Raw genomic sequence first — 20,350 nt, 5'->3', positions numbered from 1 at the left:
TTTATAGCTTCAGTATTCAAGTATGCCCGTTTACAAGTTTAACTTTATAGTTACAGTATCTATCTATGTATAATCGATTGTTATATGTTTTTGTAGTTGTTAATGTTGTTTTTATTAAGAAAAACAAACAGACATAAATGGCTGTGACAATCGGCGACTACTGCCCCTGTCCGTGTATACAAACTACTAGCACTCTTGTCGTCCGTTTTATGTATTTCTGCAATATATCAAATTTAGATAAAACAAAAGAAAAAGATTAACCACTGTCCCCACAAACATAAAATGTATATATCACCAATACCAATACCCGCTTGTGAATTTCTTGTATATATATATATATATGTTTTGTGCATATGTTATTGCAAAATGTTAATTTGTAATCTGTGCTTCTTCAATAAAGTTATGTTCTGTTCTATACTGTAAAAAGTCATGGTTTTAATCAATGAACATTCCACGACAATACTGTTTGGGGTGACTCTTCCTGACCCCCTAATGATAACAGGCCAATGATGTAAAAAAAAAACCGAATATTATTACTAAACAAACAAAAAAAAAAAACAACCGGAAACGGAAATTACTCTGCAAAAAGTTGCGATTCATCATTATAGAAATTTTCTTTGAAACAAAACATGCTTTAAGTAGTTCTTCACGTTTGATAAACAGGAAGTTATAGCGTTACGTCATTTATCCGGATAACGTAAAATAAGCCTGGACTTGGTATACAGAAATGTATAATGTATATTGTTTCATGAATTAATGCTAACCCGTGAGTAAATGTACTAAGACAGCAACATATTATAACTGTCTTTTTAAAGATAAAACACGGTGATAAAAAGTTTGTCAGTAACTGCTAAATAATTCCAAATCACGTCTTAAAATCAGCGTTTATTTTGAGGATCTCTTTAATCATGGACATGTAAATATATCAAAAACAAACACGCGGACCTATACATTTTATATCATCATATAATGTATATCATATGTTTATTTACGAATGTGAAAACCGTTATATTAAAATCTACATTGAAAAAAAATCTATCAGCGAAAATGTGATCCAGATTGTGTTTTTTTTTTCATAGACTTATACGAGGTCCAAATTTTTCAAATCAGTGGAGCAAGAAATCATGCGTGCACACGACCCTATCTTTTGGTATTTGCGAACTGTTCTAAGATTATTCAGACGTTTTGAAAACTTGGGGTTTAGTCAAATTCTGCATTGTAGAAAAAATTGATTCAAATGTGCAGAATAGCTTAGGCACCAGGAATAATTATTGCTGGTGAACCAAACGCAACATAATAGTTACAGGCACTACGAAAGACACAAGTCCGAGCGTGACATTTATATCTTGTTGCGATGATTATCTAAATAATGAATTGCGATAACCTTAATGGAGTTACCTCATTAATGGTTTGTTTTTTCGTTTTGATGGGGTAAAAGCTACTGCGACTCGATTATGGTTTATTTGGCCACATTTTTTTTTTGTGTAACATATCGTTGCGAATGTAGGGATACGCCTGACGGGGTATACTTTTAATAAAGTGTTCTGATGTTATTTTGCCACTTAAATTGTTCCCCATATTTTCCTTATTTGTTCGTTTTGTCTTTATTGTCTATACCAAGTTAATATAATTATCTAGAGGAAGTTTTCTTTGTCTACATACAAACATAACTTACTAAAACTATTTACAGCGACTTACAAATGCGACTATTACTCTAAAATAGGATAAAATACCTAGTATTAAAGTGACAGTATTACAGTCATCACCGTCGCTATACTGTATAGTCAGTTAGTTCTTGAGCCATAATTGTTCTGTTCATGCAAATTCATAAGACTGTTTTTGTAAAAAAAAATGTTCATGATTTTACATTTGTCGTGGGTTGACTGTGTTGGATTCAGTGAAAAGTTTGCTTCTTCTTCATGCTTATTTTAGTGATATTTTTGCTGTACTCTCTTGTCTGTCAATAATAAACTTCGACGTGACAAACTTACATTTTAATAATGAAAATCAAGGAAGAATCATTGTCCAGGGGAAAAGTCAATACACTTGTTTATTGAATTAACAGTGCGGTATGATTTATGGTGAGAAATGAGCCACTGCTTACGACTGATAGCTTTTAGTTGGAAATTGAAGAGAGAACAAATTAGAGAGAATATTGACATGTTTTTATTCCGCCTTCGCCAGAATACGAAGAGATAGGTAAACGTATTTAGTATTCTCTCATTAGTGACTATGGTTTTCTGAGCAATTTATTGAGAAAATTTACATATTTAATTTTGTATAAAGCCATTGAAACCAATACTAGTACGACTAGTATTATTCCTTACAACATGTGTTATGTATTACCTACGATGACAGTTAACAACACAATGTGGTAAATATGTTACCTGATAACCGCTAAAAGAGCATATAACAAAAACAAAACAATGTTACATGGCAAATAAAAAGTCACATTCCAAGAGTGCAGCCCCTCAATTCGTAACCTCGTAGCACTGAATACGCAGAAATATATAAACCAAGTAATACAGGTAAACAAGGTGGACAAAACGAACAGAAAAAGGAAAACAGTGGTGCACTATTACGAAATGGGCAGTAGTAAAAGCACCGCTTCAGGGTTAAAACCGGGTAATTATATATAAACCTTTACTTTATTCTTACCGTGTTCCAACATTTCCGTTTATAGGTATGGAAATTTAAACTTTCTCGACAGGCATCTACTGTTAGCAAACCGTACTAAAAATTAGAAATTCCTTGATAAATGTTACCTGTAAATATTAAAGCATCTACATACACAGGACATGTACCAAGTTCTAACACTGCATCATAAGATGCTTTCTTGTCAGTATCAAATGAATATTTAAAAAAAAATTAATATTGAGTTTTTTACATGCCACTTTGACCATTGACATTTCAGTATCGTAGTTTGAGGTTTTTAACCAATGTGGAATTAATGTTTATTTTTCCCCGAATTGCACTACACTACAACGACATCAATTTAAAGGGCCATAGTGCCTTGAAATGTGGCTGCCTCATTGTCTGTTACGTACATAAAATGTATTAATTTCTAGTTAAATCCTGTTTTTTGTTATTGCTTTCTCCAAATTAAATCGAACTTTAATGGCAAGATAAAACAGGTGAACCAACAAATCAATTTGAACATTTGATTTATGCAAATCAATGATCGTTTAGACTTGGTAACTTGTACCTGCTGATGAAAATAGAATGCCAATTATTTTTTATATGTTAGTTTTTTTTCTCCATTTTTATAAAACATTACTTTCTTATTAAATTAAAATTTTAAGGAGTTTTCCACTTTCACTAAAACTAAATATCTTAGTCTGAAAGACAGTTATTAGTACAATATTTATACAGTTTATCTTGGCAGAAGATGCCGAAAGATATGAAATATAGATGTTAACTCAGACTAGAAACAATGGACGGTAACCAGCAACTCTGACCTATTGATTGATATACTGAAAGAAACATTCATTCTGAGGGCTATTTTTACCTTTTATCTATTAAATATATGTAAATTACTCTATCTGTGTCACCGCTGACAAATAATTGGGTAACTACCTATTCTTTGAGTCTTTGAAGTCATAAAAGTAATTGTTTATACACATGACTTCAAGACGCGTACACACGTTATAATCTATCATTGATCTACAGAGATTCTTACAGATCTTTTGGCTTATTTTAACAAGAATACAATTATGACGTACTACCTACAGCAAACACACATATAATGTCTTACCACTCTTGTCGTTGTGGTATTGGCTGTGTCTGTACATCAATCATTTCTCTCGTCAATCAAGAATAACAACCAGATGATGCAGATTGCGAAAACATGTAAGAAGCAATAATTGGACAGAGGTTAATGGAAAAATTATGGATATATTACAAAAGAAAAAGCCGTCTTCCGGAGATAGCATACCATAGATTGCAGATATTACTGAGAATAATTGAATATTAGCCAGAATATCATAACGGATCAGTTTATTAAAGTTCCTATCTGAACATCGAAAAATCTTTTGTGAAACAAACTACTTTTACGGTTTGTCGTATGAAAGAGAAAAATCGCATTGTGTTGGCAATTTATAGGAACAGATAAAATTAAAACATTACAAACTAACCCTGACTAGCAACAGAATGACATGCGTTTTCATCTGACGGATCTTATGTTTGGAAAATCCGGGTTATACTTGAATTCAGTCGTTCTTATTTTTGCAGGCAATGACCATTCTCCATGTGCCCTTGAAAAGACCAAAGTACTCTTTGCCACAGCTAAGTATTCATGTCTTGAGTTAATCATATGCATGCACGGAGGCAGACGTCTAACATGCTTAACTGGCTACGGTTTTCATACAGAAAAAACCAGATGTAGAATATATTCATTTTATCAACTTCTTTTGCATTGCAGGTCATGGGCGTGTATCAAACATCTGTGAATTCCGACCAGACAGGCTCGGATATTCCACCTCTTTCATACATCGACATCATGCCGCGGTGTCTTAGTGAGGGCCATATTGCTGGAAAAATCATTCCGAAATTTGAAGACTTCAGGTACGTTAATACACTGTATACTTATGTAAGTAATAAACGGCATATAAAGACTCGGGTAGTAATTCATGTAATGCGATGTCTTTTCCGACTGGTCTGGAGACATACCTATGCCTACGGTTTTATGAAAAGAACTGCGAAAAGGCTAAGTGAGGTAAAGGGGTGAATATAAACTGAAACTGTGTAATGCGTATGTTTTCTTTGTCAGGTTTCCAGAATTTAACGTATCCGTGATATTATCTTGAATTTGTATGATTGATACAAAACTGTTCCTTTTAATGCTATTTGTTATACTTTTTTTCAAAGGTTGATAGAGCAGTCTATGATCTTTGTACAATCAGCTGTGTCTTCTTTTGTAAAAATAAGATTTTCTGCAGCAATCATTTACATTACAGTGTTATCCTTGGTACCAATATGTTACTGCCGATCATTTTATAGGGTACATAATCTGAAATACATTTAAGAAAGCTTAGATTCTGGGTAATATATTTATCTTGATGTAGGGTATTTATTCAAACCATACCAACGACAAGTAAAACTTTATCGCGTGCGCACACTATAGGCGATTTCATAAAGCAAGGGGTCATACATGTATATAGATATAGACATGTATTCTGCCTTCCTTCGGAATGTATTTTTCTATAAAAAAATCATGTAAAAGCAAATTCTTAGTCTACTCATATATGTTGGAGACAGAAGATCTTGATAAACTGACTACATTTTAAAGCAAATTATTATATATTTCAATTAACAGAGCACAACAGGAATTGTGTTGTAAACAAGGCAATATTTCAGGCTGATAAACATCTTTATGCTATTACATTGTCTCTTGAATCAAATTGATCTAAATTCTGGAACCATTTATCACAGTTATCTTTGTAAATTGAAACAAAATGCACAGATTCAGGTTCTCAATGAGCCTTTTCATTAAACTAATGACATTTAGACAAAGATATTTCCTCTAAATTGATTAATCAATGCAATACATAATCAGGAATACGCTAATTTAGCCGCATTTGCTATCGAATCAATTAATTCCTCATGTACAGTGTAAGTCATATTAACGTCTGGAGGTCATTGCAGGACTAGACAGAAGCTCAGAGTCCATGATCTTTTATAGTTATTTCGCGTTCCATTAGAAGTTTCAGAAGGAACAGGCGCTCCACTTTCGACAGCTTAACTGTTTATTATAAATACTTCTCAACTTTTTATGATAGATATTTCTAACATGGCTCTATTCGATTCCCAGTTAAACAGAGAAGAGAGTCAAGCTCTGTATATTCTGCGATATAACGGTTGACGCGCGGACCGGTAAGAGTGCATTATGACGTCAATTATGTTGTAAAATTGCGGCATGACTTCCGGTTGATTACTACTCGAATAAATGAAGCCCAGCATAGTTTTACAAAAATATTTAAATAAACATGTAAGAAAGAAAGCAGTGAAGTTGTCGTCTAATTTATCAAGCCTCACCATTTTGAATGTACATTGAGGAAACAAGAAAACCAAATAGATTTGTTAAATAATGAAAATCAGTCAGTGATTAAAATATTAGGGGCACAATTTTGCTGTAAGGAATGCAAATATGTATCAGTAACAATATTTCACTTTCCCGTAAAAATATTCCAGCCAAAACAAATACTGATTTTACTTGAATACGTATTTATATTTCGCAGTAGTTATTTCTTGAAACAGAATTACGATTATCCAGTATGTTGTTCCTTTTGTTTCGTTTCGTTAAGAATCAACTCAAGACTGGAATATATCTTAATCCATAAGACGGGAATATTTTTTTTCAATTCATAATTAGTAGATACTATGTATAAATATACATGTTACGTTAATCTATTATTAGTGTGTAACCTTCTCCAAATGTAAAAAATGTAGACACGTATACACAAATATTATGTATGCATGCTAATTTCAATGTTCGTCATAAACTGTGCCTGTTTATGTCCCCATGGGCTTTTAGCCTATTGGAATTGAATAAATAAACTTATCTCTATCTCTCACATCATTCAGATGCTAAGAGATATTAACCCACTCGGGCGTTACTTCAATATATATTTTGTATGGAAAGAACAAAAGCGTTTATTGTCGTGTAAACAACATTGGTGTTATAATATCAGGGACGACCCTTTCCGCTAGATTTCACGCGTATGATTTTTCACTGGATTTAATAATATGACCTAAAATTGTTTAGGGTAACGGCCCAGAAATCACTAGGTAGGGCAGGTAGGCATTTTGAAGTATGGTATACTAATTTTAATGTGATATGCTAGAATTACCAGCATTACACTTAAGCACAGAGTGTGGATGTTCGTGTGATTACAAAACAGTAAATCTTATTGGTAAAACAGGTTCTGACATTATTAACGTTTTTGATCCAGGGGCCACCCGGGCTCCTAACTTTTCAAATTTAGGGGTCCAGTACAATTTTAGGCTGAGCATATTGAAAGTGTTTTAACCCCACATGGCGCAAAGAAAATTGGTTTAGAAAGCTTTACAAACTTTAACCTCTCTTACAGAGTATAATGATGAAACAACAATGACAAATTGCCTGTATTCTAATATAAATTTAGAAGTTTCTACCAACAGAACGTCTGATTAATACATCTTTCTATGTTGCAAAACGATACATAAGGGAGACTATATTGCATGTTTAGCATTGTTAAAAGTAAAGTGTTTCAGCATATTGTTTCAAGAATATCCTCACTTTAGCACAAGCTCGAATTATTTTAAGAATTGTTCAATGAAATGAGCAATGCAAAGACCGCATTAAAAGCTTCGGCTGTCTTCTTATACCATTAGGTTGAAAACTATATTTAAGAAATATGCAAATGAAATGAAATTGAATCAATTGAAGTTTCTCATATTTGGATCTAGTTTTCGCTGTCATGGTGCCAAGCAGATTTTGCAGAAAGGTCCCAAAGGTCTGTCTTTTGAAGTTGGCGTTTTTAATTTCCTGTAAAGCAAGCAAGCTGAAAGATTTAATGAACGTCAATAACATTATCCATAGTGCAGTTACGTTCAATTTGCTGTTCACTCACTGTCATAATTATATTGACTTTTTTTTCAGTATGACGGAGTGTTTAACTATCATTAAGTTCAATTTTACAGTTCATGTGATAAAGATATGTTTACAGCACTGAAAGCTCAAGTCGAAAGTTATCTTAAATGCAAGAAGTATGCATGTAGATGTATAATTGTAAACTGTATATTTCGTACAAAAAGAAAATTAATATACGCACAAAAATTATCAAAGTATTTTGAATTTCGATCAAAGCATAATTATTTGCTAAGTAATGCAATTATTAACATACTCATTGTAATAACTCCGTTAAGTTTCATTGGAACCTGAAACGTCAATATTTTTCCATATTGACGTTCAAGTTTCATATCGGGCGTGTGACGTCATTTGTGATAAAAGTTATTTTACGACATTTTTAATTTCACTCAGACTTAAAAGCAAATTTGTATCATTTGTATAATAATTTTAAGTGAATAGGCGTATGTAATAAAAAGATTATTAGATTTGTATCAAGAAATATGCACTCGTTCTTTCGCGGAATTATACTGCGCTCCTAAAGTCGAGCAATTTTTCCGCTGCAGAACTCGTGCATATTTCTTGATGCAAATCTAATAACCCATAAATATTTACGCATCAATACATAACATACATACACTGCGTATGGTTATATTTTGGAGATGTAGCATTTTTTAACCATGTAATGGAGCTACTACAAAGTATAATTTTCTTAAATATACCGACATATGATACTACAATATAAAGAATAACATACATATATAATTCATTCAGAGTAACAACAATGTTTTTGAAAGTGTATCTTTTAAGGAAACTAAGACATATCTAGAGTTTTGTTTATTCCTGTTATAGTAGTAAAATATGAGAGTATTGTTTTGTTAAAATACCCAATGCAGCGGTCCAAGTAAAATATATTCTTTCATCGTGGTGGAAGTCTCCGATAGCCTTAGCTTACAAAAATAGTATTAATATATACTTTTGATCATCTCTTACATAACTACAGATAGAAAAGCGCTTACACCAAAAATATGGTTTGTTTCAAATAATTTTTTCATACCATCTTTGTATAACTTTAAAACATTTCCTTCTCTGTATGTTGAGAACACTCATACGTTGCTCTTGTCTTGCTATAGGATATAAGGCGCTGCTTGCTTAGAATACGATTCTGCCTATCAAATCTTTGTCATTGTTTTAAACCTAAAAGAAATGTTATATCATGATACTCTGTACATAGTCCGGACGCGCTATCAACTGAGCCGAATATTGTAAGAGATACATCAATTATTGTCATACAGTTATAATACCCCTATTTATTTGTGATAAAATATTTGACTTCAAAAAGTTTTGAAGTAAAATAATTCACACTGCCAGTTAATCTAGGTATGTTTCATTACTGCTTCCATTGTAATAGATACGTTGTTTTGTTGTTGGGGAATAGCAAAACGTCAGTTTATGGTTTTGGATGTTTATTGATATAATAAATCAAGAATAAAATTTAAGATGTTGTCAGGTCTAAAGATTCTAGCAAACTGATGCAGAAATACAGATGTACAGAAATACAATTGTTTCAGCAATTTCAAAGACAGCATTCAATGACATATCAAAGAAACAAACATATTGAATCAAAAGATTTTACAGTAAGGTGCTATACTAATGATACCTGTGAATGGAGAGATTTGGTAACAAGGTTCTAATGACAAATGCCAATCACTTTGACCTTCCTTAACTCTTTGAAGTTTGAGACTACCCAAAAGTCTAGAAAATAAACAGAATGTACATTGTAAAAATATAGATGTGAATATCACATATATAACACTATGTACCCGTGTTCCGATTGAAGGCCTAATAAATTATTTCAGATCTAGCAGTTCAGTCATTTGAATTTCCTTATAATTAGGATAGAGCACTGCAAGAATTCTCCCACTGTAATACATCTCAAGAGTGATTTGTTTGACAGACTTTAAGCGTCATCTAATTAGTCTGTAAAATGCAAATACTTCTGGAAAATACAACTGCTTGTTAAACAAAGTATTTGAATCAATGCAGTGGCAGATCTAACTGAACCAAAACGTTCCAGTAAATCACATTTCTAGTCAGCCGAATCTTTCTTTGATATTTCAATTTCTGTTTTATTCAGCTATTCCGTAATTAGATTTTAACCCAGTTTCCTGCCAATACTAGACAATACTAAGGCGGTAGTAGGAATATTTAAGGCCCCGCCTTTTGATAAAAGTCAAAAGGTAATCACTTTGTTCGTCTGTTGCTTTTTAGTGTCGAGACACCTGTTTGTTGGGGACATGTGTATGGGACATAATTCCATAACAATTTTGTGATTTGATTTAGATTGCACAGAATCTATTACTTATATTCGAGACAAAATCGGTGTGTGTGGTGGGGGGGGGGGGGGGGGGGGGGGGGGGGGGGGGGAGGAAGGGTCAGAATGGTAAAAATATATTACTCTTTTCTTGTCCTGGTCATAATGTTTTTACCCTTAAGCCGATTTTATACAAATATACTTAGTAGTATACATCAAAGATTTTCATATATTGCACCTTGTTGCTTGTTGTTAGGGCACCTTCATGTCCGGGCTTTTCCTTTGTAACTCTGTTAACTTCTTTTTAACATGGCAATTTTGTATTATTGAACTTCCTTTTATGGGTAATATTGTTATACCCTCTCTACAACAGTAAAGACGCTTAGACATCAATAACACATTAAACATATTTTACTCAGCGGTGTCTTACGAGTACTGAGGTTTTAAAAGATACCTAAAGTAGTTTTGAACAGTTGTAACACCATTTCCATTTTCAACCAAGTCATTTGTTTTGACTCACTAGACTAAACTCCCACTAAGCTCAGATGGCTGAGCAAATATATAGAATAACGTCATATTCCCTGAGTGTCTAAGTCTGTACACATCATATTACTGGGACAAAAAGGCAGTTTGAATTTTCTATTTAATTAGATCCGGAAGCATTTCAAAAGGGATTCAATGTATACGATTAAAAGATATCTAGTTTGTACTTTGAAAAAGTTATGCATCACGTATAATATATAATGCAATTTCCAGATAAAAGTAACAGAAAACTTTAGGTTTAGGTTTTATTTTCATATGAAATTATATAAATAGCTCTGGGCTTTATAAATCGTGTAATTCCATGCCGTTACGGGATTCCCCTGATAGGCAATACGTTTATTTACTATGACTTGTAACTACTACGGATCGCAGGTTCGTGAGTTCGATCGTAGGACATGGCGTATGTTCTCCGTGACTATTTGATAAACGACATTGTGTCTGAAATCATTAGTCCTCCACCTCTGATTCATGTGGGGAAGTTGGCAGTTACTTGCGGAGAACAGGTTTGTACTGGTTCAGAATCCAGGAACACTGGTTAGGTTAACTGCCCGCCGTTACATGACTGAAATACTGTTGAAAAACGGCGTTAAGCCCAAAACAAACAAACAAACAAACTTTAAACGAGGCGGAGGTGAATCCGTGTTTAAATCCCCAGTAGTGTGTTTTCACCGGATCTTCCAAAACTGATTCCAACATTATGTTCTTTTATGTTTTAGTCTAGTTATATAATGGTTCTATTTTGTGTATTTTTGCGTTCATATCTGTTATGGTAAATAAAAAGTAGAGTAGATTTCCCGAAAGCACAGAGCACACCAAGAAACATGCATCGCAAAGTAGACCCACAAAAAAGAAGCTGACACATTTCTCCAAAATTCCTACAACAAGTACATTTTAGTTACATGCAAATAGAAAATGGGTAGGGGGTAGATTAAAGGGTGGAGTTGTTGAGGAACTTTGGGAAAAAGTAAGGATTAATACTCAACAAGGAAACTCTTTTTCCCCAGACGGCAACCCACAGCAGCGCGAGAGCACACACACGCACACAGACAGATAGACAAGCAGGAAAACACAACTGGGCACCACCGGCCAAGAAATTGGTGGGCACAATGATTCTAACAGTTCACAGCTCTAAATAGTTGCACTAAAGGCGCTGTGTTCTTTGAATGTGGCCATACATTGTTGTTTTTTGTCTAACTTATTTAGAGATTAAAGACATTTCCTAGAATTTGTTTCTATTTGCGGTTTTTATATCACATATATCTTCGAATATCTGAGTTTCAGCGATCATTCAGGTTATTGTTCATACTCATTTCATGTTGTGGACAGTATAAGTGCACCACCAATGTGATACTGATATTCAGATGAGAGAACCAAGAGCAGAACCAGATTATAAATACGAAAATTTGTTTTTAATAGGACGCTTAAACACGGATCTAAATACAACGTAAAGCCTAAATTGTATTCACTAGAGTTCACTACCCAGCCAATAGGAGAAAGGAAGAGATAATGCATTCTAAAGAATGTATAAGTTGAATAAAATTTCCGTAAATTTCTATCAAATGCACATTTTTGTTTGATATATCATTCGTTATATTTATCTTATATCTATAGTTATGAATACTTCTGTCGTATTCCTATGTGCCTTAGCAAATGGAAAACGCGCAATCATAATATTCAGGGTTGCCGAACTACGTGACTTGTCGATATCGTGCAAACAATTAAGGTAATTTTTTTCTTATAATTTAATTATTAGTGAATATTTTTAAGTTTAATAAACAAAAAGCGTTGAAGACAGGACAATGGGTGCTTTCCACCTCTCAAAGCGACTGCCAGAAATTCTTGATACTTTTCTCAAACACTTCGCCCAAATGATTTTTACGGACAATATTTGTTGGCGATATGTTAAGACAGTGTTGATTAAGAGTGTCAGACCTTTTAAGCCAAGGAAATCACTCGTTTTTCTGTCTTCGACACTTTTAATTTTATTACAATCCATCATGTAACAAGAAATTATAAACAGAAATGTTATATAAATCAAGCAATTTCCCCGTGTGTACGATATCATAACTTCAAGGGGTTAGCTACCCTGAATCTATCTAAAATCTTTAATGTATAAGACAGAAAATGTCGTTTTCGTTCAAGGACATGGAAAGGTGTCTCGGCAACTGTTATTTAATCCGTGATGCATTATTGTATAGATTATTTATTCTATTTCCTGCCAAGTTTGTCTGCTATATGATGTAAAACTCGTATGCTGCCTTAAAAGCTTCTCGACATTCGCCAAAATAGCAAATGATTATGTATGCGAACTGTAATGGTAATGGTTGACATAAATGGGCATTATCCATCACGAGAAGAAACATGAAATATACAATTCCGTTCCAAAATGTAACTATATAGCGCTTTTCTCATAACTTTCAGCATACTTCTGTTGGACTGAGCAACTTTCAGACCAAATATTGTTTTTTATTATATACCTATTTAATTCTGTAAAAAATCGGCTTGTATTTCACAAATAAATATAAACAAGCAGAAAAACCCGTATTGTGCCTTTTAAATTCCGTATTGTACCTTCCGTATTGTATGATGCCGGACTACTTCGATTAATATGCATGACCTGGCACAGTTCTGTAAATAGCGCACATAAAAACATTTAGTTCCATTTTAACATCGATAAACATTGAAGGTGTCGTTGAATAACAAAACACCAAACAAAAAGGTGGAGGTATATAATAAAAGGGTCATTATAACAGTAGCTAGATCTGGGATTTTGTATTCGGCTCTCGTGGATTTTGCTAGGTCGAATCACACTCGGCGCTTGCGCGCCTCGTGAGATCCGATCTGGCAAAAATCCACTCGAGCCGAATACAGCATCCCAGATCGGGCTACTGTTATAATAACCCTGTTATATGTGTGTTTCACCATTTTCTTTTTGCATTGCTGTTAAAAAAGCATTAGTTATCAGTATATAGCCATTACCTGAATTCTCCGTAACTTTGCTGTCTTAAGCGTCAAAGTGTACTGGATGTGGTACGTATCAAATAGAAAGAATGGTTCTAAGACGTTCCACTATCGATCAAACCGGGCCTGCAACATTTTCGTTTTTGTCATGTTGGGTGGCCTATGGGTTTCCGCTTTTTCTATTTCATTTAGAATGTAAAACAAACTTTTCTAACAACATTGTAAGATTTCACTTACCACTGAAAGGATTACAAAAATCTACATAGAGTACAATGTAATTGATTGTAAATATGATTTCTAACCTTCATATCCCATGGTGACACACTTCATTTTCGATGTCAACATGTTATAATTTTGTATCACACAAAACATTGATATAAGAAGCAGAACTTCATTTACTTCAAAAGCAGTAATTATCGGCCATGAATGCTTTACTTAAACACGCAGAATAGCGGGTAATTATGCAGATTGTTGAAGTGTTTCATGAGAAACAATGTTTTTCATTCTGACGATCATGATAATGAAAAAAGAAATGTAATGTTGCCTGAATCTGAAAGAAAATTAAATTAAAATTAAATATTTCATTTTATCGAGCCATACAGGGACTGTATTGGAGACCATTCAGTATTTCAGACTAATATAAACATCTTTGTGTCGTAACATTATCTCTTGTATCAGAATTAATCTGTTGTGCAGCAGCCATTGATTGTATTTTCAGCTGTACCTGTTGCGCTTTCCTACTGTTCATTAAACTAATCAATATTTAAAAGAGGAGCTATTTCCTCTAGGTTAATGCAGTACACTATTATAAAAATAGCTTATGTATTTATACTTGCTACTGACTGTACATATGGCGACTCCTCCCGTGCATTGTAAGCATACAAGTATTTGTTGAGTATATTACGTGATACCAAAGATGCCTCAATTCTAGAGGTTTCTACTGGTTTCTTTATGCGCAGGGTGTGACAATACATTGGATGTGTCTGTTCATATTCCAGTTTGAAACTAAGCATTCCATATCCGATAATAATCTAATAATTATTATTAGCCACATCATGAACAGTTAAGGCCAGTGGAATAAACTCTTCTTCTGCGATAACTGTCCATAGTCATGTCATTGCAAAGTTATAAGTAACTTTTATGAAAGGTCGAACACATTAGAGCAGTGTCTTTTTATTGTTTTGACACATCTTTTTGGCATCCAGACAAATTGTAGTTACATCATTTGTAATAAATACATACAAGCATTATTTTGATATTGTGTAGGAATATGCAGTTTCGGAAAAATGAGGAAATGGCTTTAATATTTGACATTTAGTTTAAGCATTTACGCATAACTTTATTCAGAATTTTCTTTCTTTGACCCTATTTGCTACATAGACCCGAGAATAAAACATACAAAATATAGAGTAAGATAAAAACACTGTATTCCAATTTTCATAACAAATCCCACCCTGACAAACATAAAGTATTTAGGAAGTTGTTCACTACATGAAGTGCGATGTAAACAGCACATTAAAAGCTTTGTTTGTTTTGTTTGAATTAAGACAAAGATCCAGGGGGAATATTCATTATTCCTATTAAATATGCAAATAAAATTGAAATGAATCAACAGATATCCGTGTTTTAACGCAAAAGCTATTTTCCCCTGTCATGATGAGAAGCAAATATTTTTGTTTTCGATTTAAAAGACAGCAAAAAGAATTAATGAGTGTCAATGACACATTCCAAGTTGCAGTTACGTTAATGCATTAACAAGGATTACCATGGTTGTCTCAAAGTAGTGACGTATACTTAATGTATTTTGCATGTTCGTGACAATATTATCCAGGAACTGCAATTATTCGGTTGATATACTGGTATCAATCCAATTTACAAACAATATATAATAATATAACTATTTATTTTATGTTTTCCAGTGAATTATAGAGTTTTCTCAGTGAAATAAAAGTGATAATCCACAGTTTTGAAACAGTAGATTATCATTTTTATTTTCACTGTTTTTGCCGAACTTGTTCCGGTCCTCCGTCGCAATTGAAGTCAAATTGTATACCGGGCGTTATGAATACCGGGGACCATAATGACGATGACGTCGATAAAATGACGTCATTTGTGTTATGCTTTCTGTTGATCTTTCCCGCGATTTTCGACATTTTTATAAATTACGCAACAAAAATAGAGTTTTACACATGAAATAAAAAGAAAATTTCTTTGTTTCAGTGAAATATCAATTTTATTTCACTCGTGAGCACCAAAAAAAAGTCATTTTCACTCAGTTTTTGATGCTCACTTGTGAAATAAAATTGATATTTCACTGAAACAAACAAATATCCTCTATTTATTCATTAACATGCGATTTTTCTTGAGACCCTGTCCTCGTGTCATATTTTATACAGTGTTTGTTTTCTCCTCGTTGCCTATTTGATAGTCATTGTCTGCATAGCTTTATATATATACCCATGTATACACTGGTTCTGGGTTGTTTTAAGAGTGTTTTAGAACGTGTTCACTGTTCTTTTTTATCTTTGTCGTTGTCTTAAAACGTAAAGCAATCCTTTGACTATGATTATAAATAGTTTGTTTCTGGGCTTTTCTACAATAATTTTGTTTTTTACAAAGCGCTATCTATTGTCTAAAACTACTGATCTGAATTCCCAAAAGTTACATTACATATGGTATTTCAAACATTTGTGATGAAATATTTTACGCACTCATATAACATCATTTTGTCACTGTTTTTTTTTAAAAAAAATGAGGGTAGTCAACAAATCAGTTTAAATCCTCAGTTTCATTCCCACCGTAATACATTTCAATGATGATTAGTTTGACAGAGTTTTAGAGCCATCTAATAAGTCCGAAAATTGCAATTACTTGAAGAAAAACATCATTTGCAGCTGTGTCTTATTAAACCACAATATTCTAGTAAAAGATTTTCTCTGTCAAATTTGTCACTTTTCATGTCATTCAACGGAATAGTAATAATTATAGTTTTTGATTCAGCTTTTCTGTAGTAATATGTGTCCAAATGTAAGCCAATACCAGTGGATTTATGCGTCATTTAAATCAACTTCAATACGGGTAAAGCATAATTTTTATATTTCGAAATACCCAAAGCTGTAAAGCTGCAATGTCATTGTCGGCAATGATTAGGCTCCGTGAATTCCACAACTCATTTGTTTGCAATGTGTATTAATCTCCAAAACCATAGAACTAGATTTCTATAAAAGCATATTGCAAAGCACATGTATTTTATACATACGAGTTAAAATGAGAAATATCATAAGATTGTTTCATCTTTCCCAAAAAGACGCACACCATTGCTTTCAGACCTAGGCATATTTATCCATATGCCTGTGTAATTTGAGTTGCACATAATGGCGATACTGAAGCACGCCACTGTTTCCAAAGACAATTCGAAAACTAGAACAATAAATTCTTCTTTGTGCTATGAAATAGTTTCTTTCACCAGGAATGGTGCATTTCCCAGGAAATTATCTATTGGAAACTGATTTCAATATTTGGTTGTTCATTATCTAGCGTATTATTTCTCACTTATTTTTTGTAATTGAATGTGTGTTGAATTGTTTGAAACGCAATCCACAAAGATTTTAACGACCCCTTTGCGAAAACGAACATATTGTTGAATAAATAATGCAGATTGGAAATGTTGGGAGAATTAAATATAGCACAATAAAACAGAAGCATTTTAAGTTACTAATATAGGTCCTACTCATTTTCCATGTGCACACCGGTAATGATATTTCGTCCATTTTAATTCACTATTATCTTAAAAATGGACTCGTCTTCTTGATATTGATACATCTATTTGTATGTCATAAAGGAAATGATAACACTACAAACGGCATTGTCTTTTGATATTAGCGGGTAGCACTATCAATGTTTATACACTTATCTCTCAAGTCTGCAAAACAATAAACAACATAGCTTGATAATAAATTGTGTGAAACGTAAAGTAACGACAAAAGAATGCAGTGATACGAAATTATAACAAACGTTTAAAGAACGTTAAAGAACGGCCAAACAGAACCTGAACATAATACACTGTATTTGCTAAGTGTAAGTCTGTGTATGCATAAGTGTCATGAAAAGCATTTATATTTTTTGTAGGTGTACTCGTTGAATAGGCTGGATATACAATAGACCTCTGTTGCCAAGTGGTTAAAGTCGCTGAATTCCAATCATTTGCCCTGACAACTTTCGGTTCGAAACCCCGCTTGGAGTGTAAAATACTTTCATGTAAATAAATTATGGGGCCTGCTTACGTAGAATCAATGGTTCTATCCTTGCGCCCTCCCGTAAAGTCATCAAGCCTGGAAGGGTACCCGGATATTAGTTCGCTTAATAGCGTTTTGTGCTTCCAAAGGATCCTTTTGTATTTTTTGGATAGCAGATTCGGTTTGACTGAGTCTGTCTGTTACATGTGATAATGTACAACGCTTTCCAGCTCGTTAAGGTTTGGTAGCTTTGTAGCAAAATTCTATCATCATATTAAACACTTTGACAGACTGTTCGATATGGTCATTTTAAACGATTGCTCATTATTGTAAAACAATAGTCATCAACTACATAGGTTTCATCGCTGTCATCTTTTTTCTTCTTTTAATTCCATATCTATTAAAAATGTGTTTATGAATGTACTGCATAATTTCCGTGTAATCAAATTAACATTTTTGCACGCAATGTTATGACAGAAAACAATGGTTTTACTTTGATAAGGTCTACAATACCGTAGGACATTATAGCTATGGCACCCATGACGATCACGTATTAAGACTTACATGACCCGGCTTGAATTGTTTTGTTATCTTCTACTAAATGAACAAAATGATGTACTTTCCCATCACTTGCTTGTTAGATATTGCCTTCGAAGTTTACCTATAACTCGTTCAGTCCATACACAGCTTTCAAATTATATGTGATCTTGCGGTCATTAACGACTGGTTTTGCTACTGAAGTGCCATCGTCTCTGAGCAGACAAGCAGTGAATAGGGGACATTTTCGTTAATTTTTATTTCACTGTCTCATTATTGTGATCAACTTCACGCTGTTTATCTCTGTGTCATTGGTGCCATCCCAGATATAGAGGATATTTGTTTGTTTCGGTGTAAGATTGTAAAATCTTCCAGGAGTGAAGACCAGATGCAACATTTTCATGAGTTGCGTAGCCACGAGTGAAATTTACGATATGATGTTCATTCCTGAATTATATTTTGATCTTTCATTTAAAAGAAACCTGTGTTCTTTCTTTTACTAAATTTCTCCATTTTACAGTTTCTAACTATATTATTCACTGTGAAAATACCAGATATATTTCACACTAATATTTCAAAAACTAAATGAAAAACATGTAATAAAAATAGAATTGCAAAGGTTATCAACCACTCTACGGAAAATAATAATAACATACAGATAAGACATTTTTAAAAAAATGCTCACTATATAAAATGCGTGTCTACTAATTGAAAAGTTCTTTAATATAAACTAAATGATGTACTTTTTAATAACTCGTTTGTTAGGTATTGCTTTTGGAGTGTACCTATAACCTGTTCAATCTATACACAGCTTTCACGTGATATTGCTACTGAAGTGCCATCGTCTGTAACCAGACAAGCAGTGGTTAGGGGACCCCTTACAGGGACCCCTTACAGACGCTTTTCAATTTGGAATTGAAAAAATAGGAAAAACAACTAATTTTCATGTGTTTATTAGAATTATAAACCTATGCGTGATAATCACATATCGAAAACTGGAATCCCATGTTAAATATTTTTCAAACTTCTACTTTCACTTTCAAAATGTTGAATTCAAGGCTCTGATTCGCGAACATGAATCTCAACAGCCTGTCCTCAGATCCAATGCGTAGCATTAATAGGAGATGATTTTTATGCCCCCCCCCCCCGAAGGGCGAACATATAGTTGCCGCTTTGTCCTTCCTTCCGTCCGTCCGTCCGTCTATCAGTCCGTCCGTCACACTCTTGTCCGGAGTATAACTTGAAAAATATTAATGGCATTTGATTGCAACTTCACATAACCATAGACGCCATTGAGAAAAAGTGCATTGTTAAAGAACCACAACACTACCTTACCTAGTTTTTGAATTATTTCCCTTTATTATATAAAATAAGGCTTGTCCGGAGCATTATTTGAAAAGTGTTAATGGCATTTCATTCAAAATTCTCAAAATGATAGAGGCCATTGACAGGAAGTTAAGTGTTAAAGAACCATAACCCTACCTTACCTAGTTTTTTAATTATCTCCCTTATTTTATAAAATATGACTTGTCCGGAGTGTAACTTTAAAGTATTTAAGACATTTCATTGAAATTTCACATATTCATAGAGGCCGTTGAGACAAAGTGCATTGTCAAAGAATCATAACTCTACCTTACCTAGTTTTTGAATTATCTCCCTTTATTATACAAAGTAAGGCTTGTCCGGAGCATTACTTGAAAAGTATTAATGGCATTTCATTGAACCTTCGCAAAATTATAGAGGCCATTGACGGTAGGTGCATTGTCAAAGAACCATAACTCTACTTAACCTTGCGTGTGTGTGTGTGCGTGCGTGCGTGTGTGCGTGTGTGCGTGTTCGGGTTTAACGTCTTTTTCATCAATTTTTCAGTCATATAAATGCCGGTGTCTACTTGTAGCAGTGAGCACAATGCACAAATTTATAGTGCTGCCTCACTGGAATATCACGCCGTCGAAACGTTGCATGATACCCCACTCAGTTACATTATACTGACACCGGTCTGACCAGTCCTAACACTATCCTCTTAATGATGAGCACCAAGCGAAGAAGACTTGTCCGGAGTATTACTTTATAAGTATTAATGACATTTCATTGGAACTTCACAAAGTGATAGAGGCCATTTTTTTGGTTTCTGATACGTTATTCCCCTTGTTG

At 33.6% G+C, this 20,350-nt stretch overlaps 1 protein-coding gene across 7 annotated transcripts in view; it reads left to right on the top strand.

Annotated features, from left to right (window-relative positions):
• The window catches only part of LOC123541053 (uncharacterized), a 178,889-nt gene that overhangs the window by 93,272 nt on the left and 65,267 nt on the right, over window positions 1–20,350 (top strand). For all 7 annotated transcript variants that reach the window (XM_053524440.1, XM_045326733.2, XM_045326598.2 and 4 more), the window contains exon 2: window positions 4,421–4,563. In XM_053524440.1, coding sequence (XP_053380415.1) covers window positions 4,421–4,563 — 143 coding nt within the window. The remainder of the gene's footprint in view (window positions 1–4,420; window positions 4,564–20,350) is intronic.

Source organism: Mercenaria mercenaria, chromosome 15 (genome assembly GCF_021730395.1).
Source record: "Mercenaria mercenaria strain notata chromosome 15, MADL_Memer_1, whole genome shotgun sequence".
NCBI classification, from domain to species: Eukaryota; Metazoa; Mollusca; class Bivalvia; order Venerida; family Veneridae; genus Mercenaria; species Mercenaria mercenaria.
This window is presented reverse-complemented; position numbering and strand designations above follow the sequence as displayed.